This window comes from Panthera onca, chromosome E1 (assembly GCF_046562875.1).
Source record: "Panthera onca isolate mPanOnc1 chromosome E1, mPanOnc1 haplotype 2, whole genome shotgun sequence".
Taxonomy (NCBI): Eukaryota; Metazoa; Chordata; class Mammalia; order Carnivora; family Felidae; genus Panthera; species Panthera onca.
The window spans coordinates 19,971,792-19,994,669 of NC_138352.1; the positions used below are offsets into that span (position 1 = coordinate 19,971,792).

The 22,878-nt window shown below is 50.4% G+C and overlaps 1 protein-coding gene across 5 annotated transcripts in view; it reads left to right on the forward strand.

The window, feature by feature from the left end:
- Nucleotides 1-22,878, forward strand: part of NTN1 (netrin 1) — a 191,477-nt gene that overhangs the window by 12,748 nt on the left and 155,851 nt on the right. Inside the window, exons 1-2 of one of the 5 annotated variants that reach the window (XM_060647289.3) lie at nt 3,653-3,749; nt 4,533-5,614. In XM_060647289.3, the coding sequence (XP_060503272.1) occupies nt 4,597-5,614 (1,018 nt within the window). In that variant the 5' untranslated portion in view covers nt 3,653-3,749; nt 4,533-4,596. Of the gene's footprint in view, nt 1-3,652; nt 3,776-3,812; nt 4,059-4,532; nt 5,615-22,878 lie in introns of those variants that run through there. The other 4 variants (XM_060647287.3, XM_078437758.2, XM_060647288.3 and 1 more) reach the window with 4 other exon arrangements.

Here is a 22,878-nt window from a genome sequence, read left to right on the forward strand (position 1 = left end):
GTGTGTATTTATAACCCCCACGGTGAGAAGCTCGCACAACACTTGGACATCTGTTTTTTTCATTTGTCCCCTCGGAGGGCAGTGTACTTTAGGGAGGGACACTGACAAATTAGAGGCATTGGGAGAGGCTGCCGAGTGGCCAGAAAACTGTCCCGTGGGAAATCGTGAAGCAAACTGGAAATGTCGTGCCTAACAGATAAAACTGAAGGATGATAGGGGGCTGACTTCAAAACTTTGAGGAGGCAGAGAGCCTTGGTTTGGGCTTCCGTGTGGGGCTGGAATGGAATCAAGTGTATTAGCGGCAGGGAGGCGGGTTTTGATCGGAGGGAGACAAGTTCTACTGTGTCCCAGAATGTTCTGGACCTCCAGGATACAGACAGTCCTGCCCACCAGGAACTATTAAAGAAGATATGCTCAGTACCTAGTCACTTAGTCACTTAGTACTAAGTCAACTAGTACTTAGTCACTTAGTACCCAAGTGACCACAATAAAAGATCAAAGTGCCCCTCTCCCCCCACCCCAAGACCACGGCTCGAGCCCAGCTATCAACACAGAATAGCTACGCTCCATTTCCAAACTTGCTGCCATGCAGGATCCATCAAGAGCTCTGCAGACGAGGGTGCCCGGCTGGCTCTGTGGGTAGAGCTTGTGACTCTTGATCTTGGGGTCATGAGTTCGAGTCCCACATGGGGTGTAGAGATTACTTAAAAAATACAAAATTAAAAAAAGAAAAACAAACTCTGCAGACAGAAACAGCACGGCAGGAGGAAGGCTCGGAGCCAGCTCCGTGAGCCAGCCCAGTAGATAACCCCAAAATAGACCCAAGTAGTGTGGGCAGTGAGCTGGGCTCCCCGACGTGCCTCTTTCAGACCCGTCCTGGCCGGACTGCCTTTTCCCGACTCGTGTTTTGGTGTGATGCCACCAGCTTCTGTCATGGGCCATCACGGAAACTGTCCCACGGAGCTTGCCGCTATGACCACCATGGTGATGCCGTTGAGGATGTGTGCTCACTATCACATACTGTGTTTCCTTTATGCACCGCCCCCCCCCCCCCCCCAGGAGAAATGCCTGTCTGACGTTAGCACCATGAATAATTATAATTCTCTTGAGTAATGGGTCTGTTTTTATCTCACGGACGCTGGGCATTGTCTAACCGACACGGTCTCCTTTTAATTTTGGCTGCAAGAAAGCTTAGGGACACATTTGTGGCCCACCCACCGGAGGTGAACAGGGCCTTCCAGGGAGGAGTTTAGCTTTATTCCCGTTTCTACTCCTCCCGGTTTTTCTTCCTTCTCTTAGCTCTCCTTCTTACCTTACCACTCAACCTTGAGAACCTGCAGGCAAAACTCAATGCAAATCACCTGGAATCTCACTATCCTGAGATGATGGCAGTGAACCGCGTTGTCTTTTTATGCATCCTTAAGAAATAAAAATAAAAATGAGCTTATACTGTGCATAGTGTCTTTTGGGGGCATAGTGTGTTATAATTTGCTCCCCCCCCCCCATTTTATAATATGTCATGAACATCTCTCCGTGTAATTAAAAGGCTCTACTTTAAGTTACTGCCAACGTCTGTAAGGATCTAGCAACTTAATAGTAACGACGAACATTGTTACATCCGCTTACCATGTGCCTGGCTTTAGGTATATTCACACAGACGCTTTTATTCACGTACATTACTGGAGTACAATGTGTACGTACACGTATTATAAGCTACAATCTTCGTATGTGTTAACTCATTTGATGCTCCTAACCCTATGAGATGGATATTCTTGTCCCCTTTTTACAAATGAAGAGAGCAAAACACAGAAGGACGCTAACTTTGCCAAGGCCACACGCTCGGGTTTCAAAGCGCTGCTCCTCATTGCTATGTTGCCTTTCAGAACAGCACTGGGATCTCACAGCCCACAAGCATTAAGCCTCTCCTTTCTCTCCTTCCACCCCACTGTCTAATTTATGTTATTTTGTCATGTTGTAAGTACCCTCATAAGTCACCGAGAATCCTCTCTGCCACAAGGCAAGGCAGAAATAAACAGCGTAGGGAGTGGTCAATGGCACGGGGAGAAGGCAGAACTAAAGTGTTCCCCGAGGGCAGAGGATGAACCCCGGGCCCTTCCTGCAAGGGAACGCATTTATGTCCCTGGGCTGTGGGTGAAGTCCCATCCCTGGAAGAGCTGGCCTGGGTGGCCCTCTCTCAGGGAGGCTGGGGAAGGCGGTTTTTTCCCAAGGAGACTGAGCTGGGCCAAATGAGCCCCGAGGCCCCTTCTTCGATTCTCACAGTTTATGAAAATGCCAATAAGACCGAACGCGACACTCGATGGAGAGGATCCAGGAAGCCAGCTCTTGGGCCGGAACCAGGACCCTGGGCTTTCAAAAGTCCAGGTTTATTGCTACATCATTCATCCAAAAGTAACAAACCAACTGCGACTGAGTTCGAAACTCTCAGCCCGGTGTATTCTTTCCCTCAAAGTGCTTTGGCTACTGCTGCGAGAGTGTCAAAGGAGGCTCTCTGTCCTTGGTCCTTTTGGTAAGGTGGCAGAGGATGAGGCAAGGACAAGCTGGGTGGCCCCAAGGATGCCTCGTGAGACGATAATTGGGCGGGCTTATTTGACAAGGAGGAGAGGCAGGAGCCCCTGGTGTCTATTCCCGGATTTGATTGATGTTTACTAGCTGGGAGACGTGGGGCAAGCTTCTTGACCTCGGTTTCCTCATCTGCGAAATGGAGTTAAGACCTACTTTGCAAAGCTGTTGCGAGGCTCCCGTGAGATAGTACAGGGTATACAGCACCCTTGAAAATACAAGCCTGTGGCGGGGGGGACCTGGGGCGGGCTGGGCTGTCCCCAGCCTGAGGCCGGCAGACCCGCCTGGAAGGGGCCTTTCCCTCCGGCCTCCAGCCCAGCACCGCATCCCCGGCATGCGAGGAGCCGCGTTCCCCTTCCGGCAGATAGGCCAACCGCAGGGTGACAACTGTGGTGGGGGGGCGGGGGCGGCACACGCCAGTAGCCCCTTCTCGCCTGCCCCCGGTGGGCTTCAGGAAGAAGGGGTGAGCAGGCAGAGGTGACCTCCTCCTCCTCCTCCTCCTCCTCCTCCCCATTCCCGGCTGTCTGCCCACAGGGGCACGGCCCTGTGCGCGGTGCCACCGGGGGCCATCGGGCCGGCTTGGAGGAAGGCCCGACCTCGGCGCAGCAAAGAAAACAAACACAGATGTGTTTGGCTGGGACCAGGAGGGAGCACAGCGTCCCCTCCCTCCCCCCCCCCCTCCCCGCCCTCCCGCCGGCGCGCTCCCCCGGGGCGTGGGGCCGGCGGAAACCTGCGGGGCTCCCCGGGGCGGCGCGGGGCCCGGGGTTGAGGCTGACAGTCCCCGGCCCGCCCCTCCTCCCCTCCCCGGGGTGCTCGCCGGGCCCAGCCCCCTCTCCGGGGTTTCCCCGGGCGCTCGCCGCCTCGCTTTCTCTTTGTCTCCGCGGCCCTTCCCCGGGCGCCCCGGTTCCCACCCGCTGGCGCTCGCGCTCGCCCCGCGCCCCGGGCCGCTTCCCTTTAACTTTCTTCTTTCCCGGGGTTAAAACTTTGCTCGCGAGCGGGCGGCTGCTCGCCGACGTTATTGGCCGGCGCCCCGCCCGGCGGCCCCGCCCCCCGCCCCCGCGCTCCCCTCCGCCCCCCACTCCCGGCAGCGGCGGCGGCGGCGGCGGCGGCGGCGGCGGCAGCGGCGGCGGCGGCGGCGGCGGAGCCTTCGGGGGCGTGCGTGCGTGTGTGTGAGTGCGCGCCAGCGAGCGTGAGTGTGTGTGCGCCCCGGGCGCGGGCTGGGCGGCACTCGGAGCGCGGCGGGAGCGGCGGGAGCCGGGCGGCCGCGGCGTCACTCGGGCGAGCGAGGCGGCCGGGGCCGGGGCCGGGGCCGGGGCCGGGGCCGGGGCAGCGGCGGCCGCGCCGGGCATGGAGCTCGCAAGCCCGTGCTGAGGCGGGACGCGCCTGCTGGCCGCGAGCGAGAGGCTCTCCGCCGTGCGGCGCGCGGGCTCCGCGCCGGGGCCGGGCAAACTTTTCTTTCTCTTTTGCCCTCTCCGGAGGTAAAGTCCCGAGCGCGGACTGTGCGGCGGGGACGCGACCCGGGCCGGCCCGGGGGGACCCCCGGGGGCTGCGGGCGGAAAAAGGGGGCGCGCGGGCCGTGCGGGTCCCCCGCGCTGTGCGGCGGCGCCGGGGCTCGGGGCGCCGGGCGGGCCGGCCGCCGAGGGTGCGGGCGGGCGCGGGCGTGCCCCCCTCGGGCGGCGTGGAGGCGGCGGTGGCCCGGGGAGCCGAGCGTTCAGCCCGCGGCCCCGGCTCGCCGCCCGGGCCGGGGGAGAACGGGCTCGGGGGGCGCGGGGGTGGGGTGGGGGTGGGGGGGAAGCCTCCCCCCCCCCCTCCTCCGGGGACCGCGGGCGGCGAGGCGAGGCGGGCGGGCGGGCGGCCGGCGGGGATGGTGCCGGGGAAGCCGGGCTCGCCGCCCGCCGCGGGGTGGAGGGCGCGGGGCGGGCTGGCTGAGCGCAGCTCCCCTCTCTCCGCAGGCGCCTTCTGCGGCGGGCGGACCGACTCCTCGGCGCGGCGGGGCCGGGGCAGGCTGGACGCGGCATGATGCGCGCAGTGTGGGAGGCGCTGGCGGCGCTGGCGGCGGTGGCGTGCCTGGTGGGCGCGGTGCGCGGCGGGCCCGGGCTCAGCATGTTCTCCGGCCAGGCGGCGCAGCCCGACCCCTGCTCGGACGAGAACGGCCACCCGCGCCGCTGCATCCCCGACTTCGTCAACGCGGCCTTCGGCAAGGACGTGCGCGTGTCCAGCACCTGCGGCCGGCCCCCGGCGCGCTACTGCGTGGTGAGCGAGCGCGGCGAGGAGCGGCTGCGCTCCTGCCACCTTTGCAACGCGTCCGACCCCAAGAAGGCGCACCCGCCCGCCTTCCTGACCGACCTCAACAACCCGCACAACCTGACGTGCTGGCAGTCCGAGAACTACCTGCAGTTCCCGCACAACGTCACGCTCACGCTGTCGCTCGGCAAGAAGTTCGAGGTGACCTACGTGAGCCTGCAGTTCTGCTCGCCGCGGCCCGAGTCCATGGCCATCTACAAGTCCATGGACTACGGGCGCACGTGGGTGCCCTTCCAGTTCTACTCCACGCAGTGCCGCAAGATGTACAACCGGCCGCACCGCGCGCCCATCACCAAGCAGAACGAGCAGGAGGCCGTGTGCACCGACTCGCACACCGACATGCGCCCGCTCTCCGGCGGCCTCATCGCCTTCAGCACGCTGGACGGGCGGCCCTCGGCGCACGACTTCGACAACTCGCCGGTGCTCCAGGACTGGGTCACGGCCACCGACATCCGCGTGGCCTTCAGCCGCCTGCACACGTTCGGCGACGAGAACGAGGACGACTCGGAGCTGGCGCGCGACTCGTACTTCTACGCCGTGTCCGACCTGCAGGTGGGCGGCCGCTGCAAGTGCAACGGCCACGCGGCCCGCTGCGTGCGCGACCGCGACGACAGCCTGGTGTGCGACTGCAGGCACAACACGGCCGGCCCGGAATGCGACCGCTGCAAGCCGTTCCACTACGACCGGCCCTGGCAGCGCGCCACGGCCCGCGAGGCCAACGAGTGCGTGGGTGAGTGGGGCGCCGCGGGGACGCGGGCGGGCGGGCGGGCTCCCGAGGACCGCCTGCCCCGTGGACGCCGCGCGGGCCGTGGGAGGCGCGTGCCGGGAAGTCCTGGGCCCGGGAGGGCTGAGAGCGGGCTCACGGGCGCGCGTGGCGCTGGCCGGGAACTCTCGGATTTGCGCCCGGCGGGCTCTGGAAGCCAGGAAGGCTGAGAAGTGCTTCGGGGGAGAGGGTTTTGCAGGAAGCTTGCCGACCGGTCCCCCTAACTCCGGGCTCAAATGCAAAGCATCCACTGTCTTTAACCTCAGTTTGGCGGGACCCTGGGATCCGCCTCCGCTGTACCCCCCCCTCCCCCTTTCCCAGGGCTGCAGCTGGGCACCCTGTTGGGAACCCCGGCCCTGTTCCCCGGGGGGTTCCGACTCCGCAATCACAGATCCCTTGGGAGATGGCAAAGGGATTTGCAGTTTGGGGCGAGTCATATCACTCCTGCGTCCTCCATTTGCCTTTCATAGTTTGGGGCAAAAAATATTTTTTTTGCCCCTTTTGAACAGCGTATTTGTGTTAGCTGGGATTTAAAGATGAGATTTAAATTAATTACTATCCACAGGTTACAAAGGAGAGTTCAGTAATGATTTTAAAATAATTCAATCCTGGTCCAGAAAAGTGTACCAAAATGTGTGTGTGTGTGTGTGTGTGTGTGTGTGTTGTTAGCGTCACAATTAGGTGAAATGAAACAGATTTGAATTAACCAAGGGTCCAGCTTCTCTCTTTGTAATGGGGTTTTAAGTCCTGAAAGAAATCTGACAAGGCTTGCACTTGTGAACACTGTTGGGTCAGAAATGAGGCTAAAAAGAGAGAGAGAGAGAGAGAGAGATTCGTTCTATTTCTGAATTGTACAGCTTTGCTGCAGTGGAAAGTCAGTTTCTCCCCAGCAAAAAAAAAAAAAAAAAAAAAAAAAGAAAGAAAGAAAAAAGGGAGGGGGGAGGAGGAGAGGAATGCCAGAGGATTGTAGTATGAGATGTAAATTTCCAATTTCCACATTCTATTTTAATGAAAATTATTTCGCCCCTCAACATGCCATTGGGTGTGCATCTTTTGTGAACCTATAGTTATGCGCCCTCCCCCACCCGCACCCCCCAGCTGCCACTGTGTGATTCTTCTCCCACTGTGGCACATGGCTAAGTTTGCTCGTCCCCACAAACACACGTTTCGGAGTCTGGTTCTGATTAATTGTCATGGTGTTGTCGAATAGTTTGTGCCTCACGACTGTGGATGCAGATTTTTGAGCAAGCCGGCGCAAAACAGGTCTCGGAGAGCCGGGTGGGCACCGAGGCCCAGTCAGGCGCCCTGGTCTGCGAAGGGTCTCGCCTCCTGTTGCACAGGCACGGCCTCCATTTTTGCACTGCGTCCCGCTTTTGCAGACCTGATTGTTCATGCCCTCATTTAAGGGACTTGGGACTGGTTGCCAGATTGAAGAGACTTCTCAGGATTCCGCAGCCAGCTAGTAGTTATACCCTGACTTAGTGGTCTTTGAGAATAAAATTCCTTTGATCTGCTCAGTTCCTTCAGAAATGTTGGTTTTTCCCATCCCTTCTCTTTCCCCCTCCCTCTTTTCTTTTCTTCCTTTTGTGCGTAAAAACCCTTTATTGACATTTGAAGGGCCTCCCACGGTTTTGCTATCAGTTTGAGTTCCTACGTGCAAACGAAAGACACCTTCCAGTTGTCAGTGGGCAGGGTGGAAATTGGACAAAAGCAGCTCACTACACTGAGGCCAGTAAACTGGGTCTTGTGGTAACATTGTACTGGCTTGAAGATTCCTCTTAGCCCATGGTGTTCACAGTCGTCACCTACCCCCAGCTCTGCCAGTCACTTCGGATGTGGAGACACAAACCGCATTTGTTGTTAACAATGGTCATGCTTTTGGAATAGTCTCTGTAGTTTAGGATTTTGTCTTTTGACCAGAGCCTTGACTATGTGCAGAAATTGGATTGACTGCTTTTTTTTTTTTCTTTAAGCCAAATTGAGCAATCAACATATGAACTAATGTAATTAGTAAGTGTTTTTGTTCAAAAAGTTTAATTAGGCCTGGTGAGGACATCATCTGCATGACAAACAATCAGCTAACAATATTTTCTGGGTTTTAACTGAGGTGATTTTAATTCTCAGTAGTTAAAGTATCTTTAAATCTCGCCGATTATTCAGTCACCTCATAAAAGCAAAGCCAATTCAACGAAGTTCAAGTTATTTATAGTTTCCTTTTTGAATAGATGTTCTGATATCTTGTAGTTATAGCCCCGGGAGTGTCAGGTTGAAGTTCCCATAAAGTCTTAATTGAAATCTTGGTGATTTTTCCATCATTCCACAGAAGAGAAAGCCAGGAAAGACAATTTAGGAGTGATTTACAATTAGAGGTCGAGCTTTTTATGAAAAGGCCCTATAGTGGAGATATGTGAGTGAATTAGTATTTGACAGGTGTTCTGAGACACTACAGGGCACTGTGCTAGGGGAAAAAAAAAAGCATTAATAAATCCTTCAAACACTAACTTTTGTACTATCAGCGGCTCAGATTTTTTTCCCCAACCTAATCCCATCTTGTGAATTTCACACTGTTGACATATCAAGTCAAGGTACCCCGATTATCTACAACGGAGCCAAAGTAAAGAAGGTTGTTTTTTAATTTCAAAAATCGGTATTGATAAAAAAAAAAAAAATGAAGCATCACTGTGTTATTCTGTCTTTGCCTTTATGAAATAATGAGACAGTGATTTATAATAGACTAAAATGGCATCCTTCCCTAGGTTAACCCCCCTGCTCCCTACCCGCCCCCCCCCAAACCCTAAAACTTAAAAAATACCCATGGATGTTATTATTTGACTACATGGTTCTAGATGGGGCCGCGGTAATTTCTGGTTGCTAAGAAATGTGTATGTCCTATAGGTTTCCTTTGGTCAGCTTTCTTTCTGGTGTTTCAAGGTTGAGTTCTCTCCGGAATAAATGTGAACTTTGTAAAGCCCAATTTTATTTTAAATCCAATTTTGGATTTCTTCTGGAGGAAAAAAAACCCTCAGAACAATATGAAAGACAAGACCATGTATAACGTTACAGCCTCGACAGCCCTCAGTGGAATAACTAAATACTTTCTTCCGCCCATATGTATCAGCAGCATTCACATGCTCTTATACACATGTGCATTTACATTCACTGCGTAAAGAAGCATCCATGCATGGTGGGGGTGTGCGTACGTTCAAGGGAAAATGCATGAACAGTTTTAAACCACCTGGGTTGCTAGGCCCTTTTTCCCCCCTTCCTTTTTTTTTTTTTTTCCAAAAGAGCATCTGAAGACCATATTGTGTTTCATAAATTATTGACATCAGTTTTAATCAGTGTCCCCCTGACATCGGAGCTGTGTTAGTATTTAGTGCCTGACGAAGCATGCTGTTTAATCTTACTGTGGGAATGTCACTGTGAACCCCTGCCTGGTTTGTGACAGGGTAAGCTTATGAAAACTTGTTTTGCGACTCACTCTATGGCTTTGCGTTGCCCAGCTGAAACCCAAAACCCACACAAAAGAGGTCTCTGCAAGATGAGCACCGTGCTGGGCTAGCCTCCTATGGTCATGGGTACCTGCAACATAATGCTGGTAATTGTTTAAACATGGCTTTGGCTGGCGGCGGTGAGGGGGTCCCTCATGCTGTAAATGGCTCTCGCACTTTGGCCCACCATCATCCCCAGCAGGAGAGGGGTGTTATATTGGAGGTGTTGCTGTGAGAAATCCAATGCCCCACTAAAGACTCTTGCAAAATCAGAAGGCTGAAATTATGTGCCGCTTAGGCTAGAGCCTGGCACAGAGCTGTAGACCAGTGAATGTTTTTACAGTCTTCGTAATTATTATAATTACCGTCATTATGGTGGTTAATGCTTGAGAGCTTATTTTTTGCCAAGCACTCGTATTAGTCATTTAATCATTGAGGCTGTGCTAATAATAAGCAGGATGATGGCACTTATTTCACAGATGAGAAAACCATGACCTAGAGACACTAAAATGGTTTACCCAAAGCCACGTAGTTAATAGATGGCAGAGCTAGAAACTTTTTGACCTGACGTTTATCGCATCGGACCCTTCGTGCTGACTCCACATAGGATGGACGGATGGACGGACGGATGGATGGATGCATGGATAGTTGGGTCAGTGGTTGGGTGGGGGGCTGTTATATATCCACATACAGGAGAGAAGATGGAACAACCTGTTACTTCTGGAAGTGGAGATGGTTCCGTGTCTATGTTGATTATGTCGTACTGTATTAATTGTGCTCATACATATTTAAATGTGAAATTGCATGTAAGAAATTGTCCTTCATTTTAGCCATCAGGACGAATGGGAGCTGGCTGTTAGGAATATAAGGGAAGAGACTTTGGATGCTTTCTGGTGGGTCTTGACATCCATAAGCGTTGGTGATGGCCAAGCGTTTTCTTCATCTCCAGGGCCCGCGAGCTCTCTCGGAGGTGGTGGAACAGAGCTCATGATCAGAAAATCCTCTTTAATAAGGCCTCTTCCTTTTCCCTAGTGCTCATTATCTCCCTTGCTTCTCTGGAACATATGGAAAAAAACCAAGGAAGGGGCCAAGGAGTGTTGTTGGAGAGGGGAGTTTACGGGCGCATCCTGGCCACGAGCATGGAGCTGGTGGGTGCAGCTCACGTAGGTTGGTAACGCGGGGCCGACATTTATCTCGGTGGGCCCCACGGCAGCTGGAGGGAGGGTCTCCGCCGGGCTTCTCCTGAGCACCTGGTGGGCAAGGAGGCTGCTCCCTCCTCTACTGAGAGACGGGAGACAGACTTGTGTCTGGATAAACCTTCGAGGGTGGGTCTGTGCATTTCCAGGCTTTGCCAAGAGGCCTTTTTGGCCCTGCCCAGACTCCTCTCTGACCTCCTCCTCCCGTAGAAAAATGAGATCCTCGGAAAAGTATTTGAGACTTTATGTCCAGAGTAAATATTGGAAAGGCAGTGGGTTGAAATTCAGATGTTCCCTGGAAGGAATCCCCTCATTTTCTGCTCACAGCTGGTATCGATATTTCCTTCTTGAAATGAGTTGTGCTTTTCATTAAGTAAATTTTTTGTCTTGGGATTAAACCAACATTGTATTCTTAATAGACTTTTATGTTTACACTTCAAATGTCCACTGGGTTGTTCTTCGTGTTATCTCGATGGCTTCTATAGTGTCTGTTATGCACATTGGCCTCACCAAAATAAATGGCTCTCTAGGGAACTGGATTATAAAACAGCCTTATCTGTCGATGCACCAGTAAGGAGATTTTGTGAGTCAGTAGGTTTTTTGTTTTTTTTTTCTTCCTTTCAGAAGTGATAATCATACCTTGGGTTTCTGCAATGCCTTTCATTAGAGGGAGACTGCAGGTCTCAGAGGGCTTTTGAAACGCTCAGGATTTAAGCCTAATACTTACTCAGAGTGGCCCACAGTATTTTGCCTGTCGTCTGGAAAGACACAGTGCCCTTGTGGTCTCTGCAGCCTTGGAAGATGGGGCATCGATCGGCTTGGGCGGCCGAGGGGAATGGCAGAGGTTCCGGTGGCGGTCCAAGGTGACCGTCAGGTTGCACCCTGGAGGACAGACCACAGATCCCTACTAAGCGCCAGGCATCGTGCCAGATGCTTCCTGTGTGCCTTGTTTTGATGAATCGGATTACCGCATGGAATGGGAGCTTTCCAAAGACGGACGTCCCCGCCACCAAAGGGCAGTGTTTGCACAGACACAACTAAGTGTGGAGCGGTCTGCGGGGCACATCGTGGCTTATTCAGTGAGGCCGTTGCATGCGCGGAGAGCAAGGGGGAGTATCGATCATGCTCGTTTCAAAGCCTGGTGACACAGGGGCGCCTGGGTGGCTCAGTCATGATCTCGTCGTTCGTGAGTTCGAGCCCCGCGTCGGGCTCTGTGCTGACAGCTTAGAGCCTGGGGTCTGCTTCGGATTCTGTGTGTGTTTCTCTCTCTGCCCCTTACTCACTCATGCTCTGTCTCCCCGCCCCTCAAAAATAAATTAAAAAAACCCTTAATAATAACACTAATAATAAGGCTGATTACCTAAGAACCGCATCCTGTTGTAACCAGCTCCGAGGGGCAGTTTTTCTGAACGACACCTGAAATGTCTGAGCTGCCCTGAGACAGTCCTCCAGACACAGTCTATCTCTTTGCCTCCATGCTGTCTGTCGTCCTGATTGACCTGTGTCGCACAACATAGTGAGTTCAGTATCGCATCGTTGTATTCTTGTTCCAAAAACGCATTCCCATTGGAAACTCAGAATTGGCTTTTAATTGGCCTTCGAGACGTTGTATAATGTGTGTGAATCCCCCCCCCCTCCCCGCCTCCCCCCTCTCCCCACCTCCCCCAGTTCTTTTGTGCGGGTTCTGCGCTCTGACAGAGACAAGAAGGGGCTGTGGTCACGGGATGGACGAAATGTGGGATGCCTCTCATCTGGGACTTTCTCTTCCGACGCTTCAGTGACTGCCCCAGAAGCGGGCTCTGCCTTTGCCCGTGTTCGAGGCATTCCCTGGAGGTCCCCAGGTCTTCTGCCGTTGGGACTGGTGTACTAGCTGTCGTTAGGGTGAAATGAATTCGTGTTGCAGTGCGTTTACGCGTGTAGAGGAGATCCAGAAGACCCATATATCTGTAGGTGTGGCGGACGTCCAGGCTGATCTTGGGGGGGAGGGGGGGGTGGCTTTTCAGAGGGCGAAGTAAATTTCTTGCGTGGAAACCCTGAAAGGCAGAAAGCGACACCCTAGTGCGTTACAGCCACTGATAACCAAGGAATCTTCCCACCTCAGCCTGGAAGAAGGTGCTGGAAAGTCTGCCTCTTGTGGAGGATTTAGGACTGGCCTGGGTAACGCATGGGAGATATCAGCCCCCTGTGCAGGTAGTCCGAGTTTCAGTGTGGAGCCCATTCGTGCCCTCTTCCGGCTGGTGCTATTGATAGATTTTTAGATTTTTTCCTCCCTGGGTCCTTTTCTGCCTACAGATGAGAGAGAGTATTGGTTGTCATGAGCAGTTGTCTGTTCCACGTTCCAAAAGTTCCACGCCTGAGTTCAACAATCTGTAGGGCCATAGGGACCTTTAAATGGGCTGGGTTTGAATAACTGAGTCTTACTTAGGTAACCAGGAAGTGAAAATAGACCTCTCGTAGTTTCCCAGAGCACCTGTGTGTTGCCCTGCGTTCGATACTTGGTGGAGCATCTCAAGTAGATACTTGGGCCCCTCACCTTGGCCCGTCTGATTATCACTGGCCAGGGCTTCTGATTTGATCTGTTTCCTGCTTGGAGTGGCCAGGGTGAGGACTCAGCAAAAGCTCTCCTCCCGTTCTGACACCAGGGCAGACATTGCTAATCGATCACAGCACTCTTTTCCTTTAAGGCCAGAAATGGTTACCGGGTATTGGAGTCCTTTACGTTATAACACGCGAGGCAGCCGGTCTTACTTAGGATTAGCCTAGGAGATGAAAACTGTATGACATCTTTGGCCCCAGAAGACCTTCCCCAGCTCCCCGGGCCGGCAGACCAAGAAGTCCCTTGGGAGTGGACGTTTCTAGAGCCGTCAGGGGTCAGGGGGCTCTGTTGGGTCCGGGACGTAAAGACACATGAAGTGGGTGCCCTCCCTGCAGGTGCGATGTACTCTCATTGCAGGGGGGGGGGGGGAGGCTGTGCATGAGAAGGGTGAATTCTTGTACACCTGTACTTTAAACCGTGAACACAGTTCAAAGGGAGGAATTTGGCCCAACGCCGCGGATCGGGGGAGGCTCTGAGGCTCTGCAGAGGAAGCAGGGTCTGGATTTGGCTCCTGTCACATGGCAGGACTGGGTCACAGTCCACTGCGACACATTTTCCGCGTGCATTTTTGCTCTGTTGCTGTGTTTTCTGTTCTGGCCAAGAGCGTGGGAGACCAGGTTCTCTGAAAAGAGTGTCCTCCCACAGCGTCTGCCCCTCCCAGGCAGGTTCCCCTGGACTGGATGGGGACAACTCCAGAGCTATCCTGACGGGGCTCAGGACTCCGGTGAGGTGAGGCTTCCCGGGTTGGGGGGGGCCCTTCCCACCTGAGAAGCGGGGCCCTCGCCCCCCCCAAGCCACATCTGTGTGGCATTGAGAGACTCTGCCCGGGGCCACTTCCCCCGGTGCTCTGCTTACGCTCCGGCCGGCGTAGAAAGTGCCAGACAATAACGGCTCCAACCCCAGCATGAAAAAGGAAACACATTGTGTTTACAGATACAGGACTTGGCATCAGAAACTTGAAAGTACCTTTGAGTTGGACGCCCCAGGGCAGGGCTGTTGGACACCCTGCCCCGAGTCCCGCGGCCAGCTTGCTTCCTCTGCCCAAAGTCAGCCCTCAGAGGTGGACAGGGTGCTCCCAGCCAACTCTTCCTTCCCAGACCCGGCCCTGTCTCCCTTCCTGGCTCAGACCATGCGAGAACTCGGGGAGAGAGAGTGCCCGGCCGAGAAGGGCGCAAAGCACTGCTCGCTCCAGCCCTTCTGAAGCCGTGTTCCCGGGCCGATGGGCCATCACGATAGCGAGAAATGCTAGGGAAGAATGAGACGGGGCATTTCTCTGTGTTTCTCAGCCCTGTTTACTGTTAGAACCAGGGTGGGAGGGCTGGTGGTTTTTCTTAAGTCCAGGATGCCCGCAGAAGAATATGAGCCACATGTAAGTGACAGGCACGTGCTATTTTCCTGCTCCGTAGGAATGAAGATCGGAGAGCACGGCTTTCTATCTAAGAATATATGGACTATCAGGGGGCGCCTGGGTGGCTCAGTTGGTCAAGCGTCCGACTCTTGGTTTCAGCCCAGATCGTGATCTCACGGTTCGCAGAGTTCGAGCCCCGCGTCGGGTTCTGTGCTGACAGCTCGGAGCCTGGAGCTGCTTCGGATTCTGTGTCTCCCTCTCTCTCTGCCCCTCCCCCTTAATAAATAAACATGAAAAAACTATATACGGACTGTCAAGATGTATGCGTTAGGGGTAATGGTTGAAAGAACCCACGTCCAGCCTCACACTGCTTGGGACTTTTGGGTACGTCGTTGAAGCTCTGTGTGCCTTCCATATCCTTGGCGTCCTGGGGGCCCGTGCAAGACCCCCGTGGTAGATGGGGGGCCGGGGAAAGAGAGGAGCCTCTGCATAGGAAGGAGACCCAGAGACAGAGCGCTCGTCCTCGACTTTGGGTTTTTATCACCACACACACATCCGTCAGCCTCCCTACTGCCGCGCTCTGTTCTAAACACCGTACGGATATTACCTCATTTGCTCCCCACAGCAGACTATGACGTGGGTTATGTTATTATTACTCTTCGGGAAATTCCTCTCTCGTCTTTGCCACGTGCACATGCGAATGCGTTTCTGTTGGGCGTGTGTCCAGAGGCAGCATCCCTGGACCCTGGGGGAGGTGTCAGCTCAGCCCCAGGACATGGTGGTTATACACCGGCCCAACATTTTGCAGAAGGCGGCTGTGCAGATTCACATTTGTGCATAACGTTACAGGGGAAGAAACAGGCGCGTGGCAGACACAGAGCTTGCCCAGGGTCACGCATGGAGCAGGAGGTGGGGTTGGAATTAGGATCCAGGCGGGGTGGGTCCCAGAGTCTTGCTTTACACCGCTGTGTCTGGCTGCCTCTCGTCTTTCACCCGCATATATCCAGATCTAAAACCTATGATACTGGGGGGGGGGGGGCAAAGGTGCCCTTGGCTTCTCTAGACCTCAGTTTCCTCTTCTGTAAAGTGAGGGGTTGGGGCACGAAGACCATCTTCAGTTCTGATAGTCTGTGTTCCTGCAGAATGCACCTCCTTCCTGGTCTGTATTACCCAACCCCCCTCTATTCCATTGGTGGGGGGGGCGGTCCCTCCAAAGACTGTCAGGCTCTGAGAGCGAAGGACCTCACTTGGCCCCGCCCCTCAAGACCACCAGGGATTTCTCCTCCTCTGTTCCACTTGGGGAGGGGAAGACGTGGGATGTGTTCCTTCTTGGCCCTCCTGCGTGTCAGCTGGCTGGGCTCCTCTCTTCAGATCGCGCGTGTGCAGCTGGATGGATGTTGACAGAATCAACTCACCTGTGTAACTAGCTCAGCCATCAAGAAAGAAAATATTTCCAGAAGGCCTCTGTATGTCCTTCAAATCACCCACCCCACCGTATGCCGACATCTTAGCTTCTAGCACCCTTGATTTGGTTTTGACTGCTCTTGAACTCCATATAAATGAAATCATCCCATATGTTCCCTTCAGGTACCTGCCTTTTGCTCAGCGTCATTTCCTTGTAAATAGTCTGAAACATAACGTAAGCCTGGAGTCCTTTTTTGTTTGATGGGATGAGCTCAGCTTCTTGGGGGGACCGATCATCCTGTTTGCTTCGTCTCCTGACCTTTGCTCATGCAAGTGATTTCCTCGTGTGTTTTGTAATGTCTGACTGTGAGCTTATCTTTTTGGGAAATTTTATGGAAATCCCACCGGTCTTAGTTCTGGAGTATCCCTACTGAGTGATTTTACCAGACATCTTAGAGTTTATCGTGGGCCCGGGACTGATTTTTCCATTAAGTGAGGAGTATGCATTTTCCTCCAGTCCCTTCCAGGCCTGGATCACTGCTAGTCTTCTAATTGGTCTCCCTCTCCTATCTACTCTGTTCTCCAGGCCCCTGAACTATTCTTACTGGTAGTTTCTGCCGTCCAACACCCAAATGGATGGCTTCTTCAGTCCCTTGATCTGTTGTCATTTCTCAGTGAAGCCTGCCTTGACTATCCTTCTTAGTAATATTCTAAATCAGGGGAACCTAGATGGCTCAGTCTGTTGGGTGTCCAACTTTGGCTCAGGTCTTCATCTTGCCCTTGGTGGGTTCGAGCCCTGCATTGGGCTCTCTGCTCTCAGCTCAGAGCAGGGAGCCTGCTTCACATTCTGTGTATCCTTCTCTCTCTGCCCCTCCCCTGTTTGTGCATGCTCTCTCTCTCTCAAATAAGCAAATAAACTATAAAAAATAAATAATATCCTAAAACACTTCATCACCCATCTGTGTTTGTCTCCTTTGTGCACGTGCGCATGCATGCACACGCACACGCTCCTGATCATACCTTGATCGCATCATTACCTTCCTCTGTTTTCTCCTCTTCCCCCCATAACACTTAACCTACCTGCTAACATGCTACTTAATTTACTCCTTTATTATGTTTATGAACTCTCTTTCCATTCTCCCACTTGTTCTGTTGTAACACTTGTTAGAAGGTATGATTATGGGGGCGCCTGGGTGGCTCAGTCGGTTAAGCGTCCAACCCTGGCTCAGGTCGTGATCTCGTGGTTCGTGAGTTCGAACCCCGCACAGGGCTCTGTGCTGACAGCTCAGAGCCTGGAGCCTGCTTCAGATTCTGTGTCTCCTTCTCTCTCTGCCACTTCCCCACTGGCATTCTCTCTCTCTCTCAAAAATAAATAATAAAAACATTAAAAAATTAAAAAAAAAAAAAAGAAAGCAAGATTATGCAAGGGCAGGAGTCCTGTCTGAGTTGTTCACAAGAGGCCTGGCCTATAGTAGGTACTCACTAAAGTATTTGTTAGAGGAAAGAATTCAGGGTCTCATTTCTAACTCCTTCCTGGCCTTGTAAGACCCAAGGTCTCATTTCCTTTTTGTGTATGGGTCCTAAAACCCGAGTCCAAAGCCACGAAAGGTCAAATAACCAGGCTTTCTTTCCTTTGATCTCTTCTCCCTCTCTTCCAGCTCCACTCACACACATCCCTTGGTCACCACGGTCTCAATGTTTCTCCTAATACGTTAGCTTTCAGATTCTTATTTCCTCCAGCACCTGGGGATTTCCTTTTATTTCTTGTGAGATCTGCTGCGGATTAAATATTTTTTAAAAGTACATTTCATCTAGTATTTCTACATGTTAGCAGCGGTAGGGGTTCTGCATGAGCTCAGTCCTCCTTGTTGCCAGAACTCGAAGTCATATATTTTAATCTTTCGTCCATCTGGAATTAATTGTGACATATGGTGTGAGGTAAGGATCTCTATATTTTTTTTCATCAAATATGTAGCCAGTTATTCAGTGACAATTGTTGGAAAAAAATCATTCTTTCTCAGTGATTTGAGATGCCATATTTATTAAATGCTTAAGTATTCTATACACTTGGATCGGTTTTCTGGATTTTCCATTTTGTTTCACTGATCTGTTTTCCTGCCACTTCCTATCTGTTTGGATAGTGCATTTTGGTGCCTGGTGGCTTCAGTATTTACTGACTTATTCTTTTCACATTGGTTCTTTTTCATTTATTCTCATTGCTGTTCTTACGTATGTATGCACACGTGGGCTTTAGTTGAGTTTGTCAAACTTTGGTACGCATGCCATTGATAATTTGATGACTCTGTTCTTAAACTGAACTTGGTGACAATGGATCGCTTTACACTTTTTAAATTGTAACTGTATCAACTCGACTGTTGTGCTTAATAGATTAGATTATCGAAATGTCTCTATTAGGGTTGTAAGGATAAGAAATGGGTACGATATAAATCTGGTCAAAATCACAAATTTTGTGTTTCCCTTTGTTTCTTCTAGATAAGTTTTTAAAAAGTTTTATTGAGGGGCACCTGGGTGGCTCAGTCGACTGAGCTTATGACTTTGGCTCAGGTCATGATCTCGCGGTCTGTGGGTTCGAGCCCTGCGTCGGGGTCTGTGCTGACAGCTCAGAGCCTGGAGCCTGCTTTGGATTCTGTGTTTCCCTCTCTCTCTGCCCCTCCCCTGCTCACTCTCTGTCTCTCTGTCTCTGTCTCTGTTTCTGTCTCCCCCAAAAATAAACATTAAAAAAATGTTTTCTTAAATAAAAAAAGTTTTATTGAGTTTTAATTGAAATCAATAAACTGCACATAATTGAAGAGTGTACTTTGGTTAAGTTTGACATGTGTATGTACCTATGAAAGCATCACCACGATCAAGATATAGGACATATCCATCAGCCTCAAATATTTCCTAATGCTACTTGGTCATTCCTCCCACACTTCCTGCCCCTTTCCACCAGAGCACTTTCTGTCATTTTATATTAGTTTGCCTTTCTAGAGTTTTATATAAATGGAGTCATATGGTATGTCTTCTTCCTTGTCTGGTTTCTTTTAGTCTGCATGATTATTTGGAGCTTCATTCATGATGCTATGAGCATCGCGGTTCACTGCTTTTTGTCACTGGTAGTATTCTGTTGTGTGGACATACCCCAATTTGGCCATGCACCTGTGGATGGACATTGGCGTCATGTCCTATTTCTGGCTATTACAGATAAAGCAGGTATGAACATTCTGGGGCATGTTTTTGCAGGCAGAGACACTTTCATCTCTCTTGGGAGTGGAGTGACTGTATAATATGGTAGGGGTATATTTAAGTTTCTAAGTAGCTGCCAAACTGGTTTCCAGAATGGTTGTACTCCCACTTTCCATTTATACCAGCAGTGTATGAGCGTTCCAGTTTCTCCAATTTCGTTCCTCACCAGCGTTTGATATCGTCAGTCTTTTCAGTATACATGGTGATATGGTCAGACTTTTAATTTTAGGCATTCTAAGAGGTATATGGTAGATAGATTTACAATTTTAAACCTTAGCCTCACATTTAAAACATTTTTTTTTTAATTTTAAGGAGAGAGATAGAGAAAGAGAGAGAGGGGGAGAGAGAATCCCAAGCAGGTTCTACCCTCAGTACAGAGCTTGATGTGGGGCTCGATCCCACAACCCTGGGAACATGACCTGAGTAGAAATCAAGAGTTGGATGGTCAACTGACTGATCCATGAAGTCACCCCTAGCCTCACACTTCTTATTTTATTTCATTTTTTTTTAACTTTTTTTTTTTTTAATTTATTTTTGAGACAGAGAGAGACAGAGCACGAATGGGGGAGGGGCAGAGAGAGAGGGAGACACAGAATCGGAAGCAGGCTCCAGGCTCCGAGCTGTCGGCACAGAGCCCGACGCGGGGCTTGAACTCACGGACCGCGAGATCGTGACCTGAGCTGAAGTCGGACGCTCAACCGACTGAGCCACCCAGGTGCCCCAGCCTCACACTTCTTAAAAGAAAGTTGATTTCCATGTGTTTAGAATTCTGATTACTATTAGGACAAAGATTTTTTCCTTCTCCTTTTATTTCCTAACTGGATATTGCTGACATATAGAAAGGTTGATGATTTTTATATAAGTATTTTGCAACCTGTAGGTCTTTAAATTAATAGTGTTTCAGTTAATTCTCTGTTCTTGGATTTTTTCGTATTCAACTATAATCCTCAAACCATGAATGTTTTAGTTTTTTTTCCCCTAATACTTGTACTTTTATTTTTCTTGTCTTATGGCATTGGATAGAATTCAAAAAAACAGTTTATAGGAATGCTGGCATATACCTGTGTGTTGATTCTGACCCGAGTAAGAATGTTTCTAGAGTTTTATCACTGGGTATGTTTTGTTACTAGTTTTAATATAGATTTTTTTTATTGTGCTTAAAGAAATTATTTCTGTTCCTGATTTACTGGGAAGTTTGCTCCTTTTTGTTGTTGTTGTTTTAAATTAAGAATATGTGGAATATTGGGGCATCTGGGTGGCTCAGTCAGTTGAGTGTTAGACTTCAACTCAGGTCATGATCTTGTGGTTTGTGGGTTTGGGCCCCGCATTGGGCTCTCTGCTGTCAACTTGGAGTCTGCTTTGGATCCTCAGTCCCCTTCTTTCTCCACCCCCACCCCCCCCCACTGGTTCTTTCTGTCTTTCAAAATAAATAAATTATTTAAATAAGAAGAATATGTGGAAATTAATCCTTTGGATATTAATCAAAATGATCATATACTTGCTTTGACTATTAATGTAATGAATTTCATTACTTGCATTCCTAAATTTTTTAAAATAGTTTTATTGAGATATAATTCATATACCATACAATTCACCCATTTAAAGTATACAATTCAATGTTTTTGAGCATGTTTATGGAGTGGTGCAACCATCATTAAAGGTAATTCCAGAACATTCTTTCTCTCAACAAGAGAATCTTGTACCCATTGACCATCATTCTCCATTCCCTCCTAACCCACTTAACCCACAAGCACCCCAACCGTAGGCAGCCAGTAATCCACTTTCAATCCCTACAGATTTGCCTGTTCTGGACATTTCACACAGAGAGAATCATACCATATGTGGCCCTTCTGACTGATTACTTTCAGTTAGCGTAATGTTTTCCTGCTTCTTCCATGTTGTAGCGTGTCAGTACGTCATCCCTTTGTATGGCTGAAGAGTACTCCATTGTATACATATGCCACATTTTATTGACGTGTTCATCGGTTGGCGAACATTTGGGTTGTTTCCACTTTTTGGTTGTTAGGAATGATGCCGCTGTGAGAACTGATGTTCAGGTGGATATGTGTATGTGGATATGTGTTCCTGTTTCTCATGGCTTATACCTAAGAGGGACTTGCTGGGTCACACGGTAACTCTTTGTTTAACTTTTTGGAGCACTGCCGGACCATTTTCCAAAGCAGCTGCACTATTTTACATTCCCACACGCAACAGATGAGGGTTTCGTTTTCGCCACGTTCTTCTTCTTTTGCTTTTTAAAACATTTTATTTGAGAGAGAGAGAGAGAGAGAGAGAGAGAGGGAGGGAGAGAGAGAGAGAGAGAATATCTTAGGCAGGCTCCATGCTCGGCATGGAGACTGATGTGGGGTTCGATCCCATGACCCAGGGATCATGACCTGAGCTTAATCAAGAGTCTGACGCTCAACCGACTGAGCCACCCAGACACCCCTTCACCATGTTCTTCTTGTGAATACTTATTCTCTTTCTGATTATAACCATTCTGGTGGGTAGGAAGTGGTATCTCATTGTGGTTTCATGATTTTCTAAATTTGAACTGTTCTTAGCATTTTGGAAGATGTTTATCTGGTGACAGGTTGTTCTTTGATAATATTTTATTTTTGGTTTTTTTAGATCTCTTCAAAAGTGAGATTTGCCTGAACTTTTTTTCTCTTTATATTGCCTTTTGTATCAGGGCGATTCTAACTTTACATTCTGAAGTGAGAAGTTTCCAGACTTTTCTGTGCTCTGGAATAATTTAAGTAGCATGAGAAATAGATGTCCCTTGACGATTTGCCCGAATTAGCCCATCTGGGCCCTGTGCCATTGTGGAAGTACTTATTCGATAACCATTTCAATCTCTTCCGTGCTTATATGTTTATTCAGGAATTTTTCATCTGCTTTTTGAGTCCAATCTGGTAATTTGTTTTCCAAGAAAATTATCACTTACCCAGATTAAAAAAAAAAGTTTTTTCTTTAATGTTTATTTTTGAGAGAGACGGAGCACGAGTGGGGGAGGAGCAGAGACAGAGGAAGACACAGAATTGGAAGCGGGCTCCAGGCTCTGAGCTGTCAGCACAAGGCCCGATGCAGGGCTCGAACTCACAGATTGTGACATGCTAACATCATGACCTGAGCCGAAGTCGGACGCCCAACTGACTGAGCCACCCAGGCGCCCCTCACTCACCCAGATTTTTACCATAGTTGTAAAGATAACAATCACTAAAACTATTTTTGAAAATTTCCATATGTGTCTATACCACCTTTCTGATTTCTGACACTGCATATTTATTCTCACTCTCTTCTTGCCTAGGTTTATTGTTTTCTTGATATTTTTGAGAGCGACGGTGGTAACACCTAATAACGTCTATTAAACGCTCTCTGTGTGCCAGGCCCCGTGCTGAGTACTGTGTGTGCACTCGGTTTTAAAATCTTGGGGTGCCTGGGCAGCTCAGTCGGTTGAGCATCCGACTCTTGGTTTCCTTTCAGCTCAGGTCATGATGTCACAGTTCGTGAGTTTGAGTCCCGCGTCAGGCTCTGTGCTGACAGCTTGGAGCCTCCTTGGGATTCTGTCTCTCTCCCTCTCTCTCTGCTACTCCCCTGCGCTCTCTCTCTCTCTGTCTGTCTCCCCAAATAAATAGACTTAAAGAAATAAATAAACCTTAAAAAAAAAAGACCTTGAACTTGCCTGATGTCACACGGTGACAAAGCCCAGGGTGTTAGGCCAACAGGACCCACCTGCTCTCAGTAGCAGGGCTCTTAACTTACTGCTTGGTGCTGTCCCTTGGTTTTGAATGTTGTATATTGTTTCCAATTTTCTTTTTTTTAATGTTTATTTATTTATTTTGAGAGAGAGAGAGAGCGAGGAAGGGGCAGAGAGAGTGGGAGAGAGAGAAACAGAGAGAGAGAAGGGGGTGAAGAGAGAGAATCCCAAGCAGGTTCCAAGATGTCAG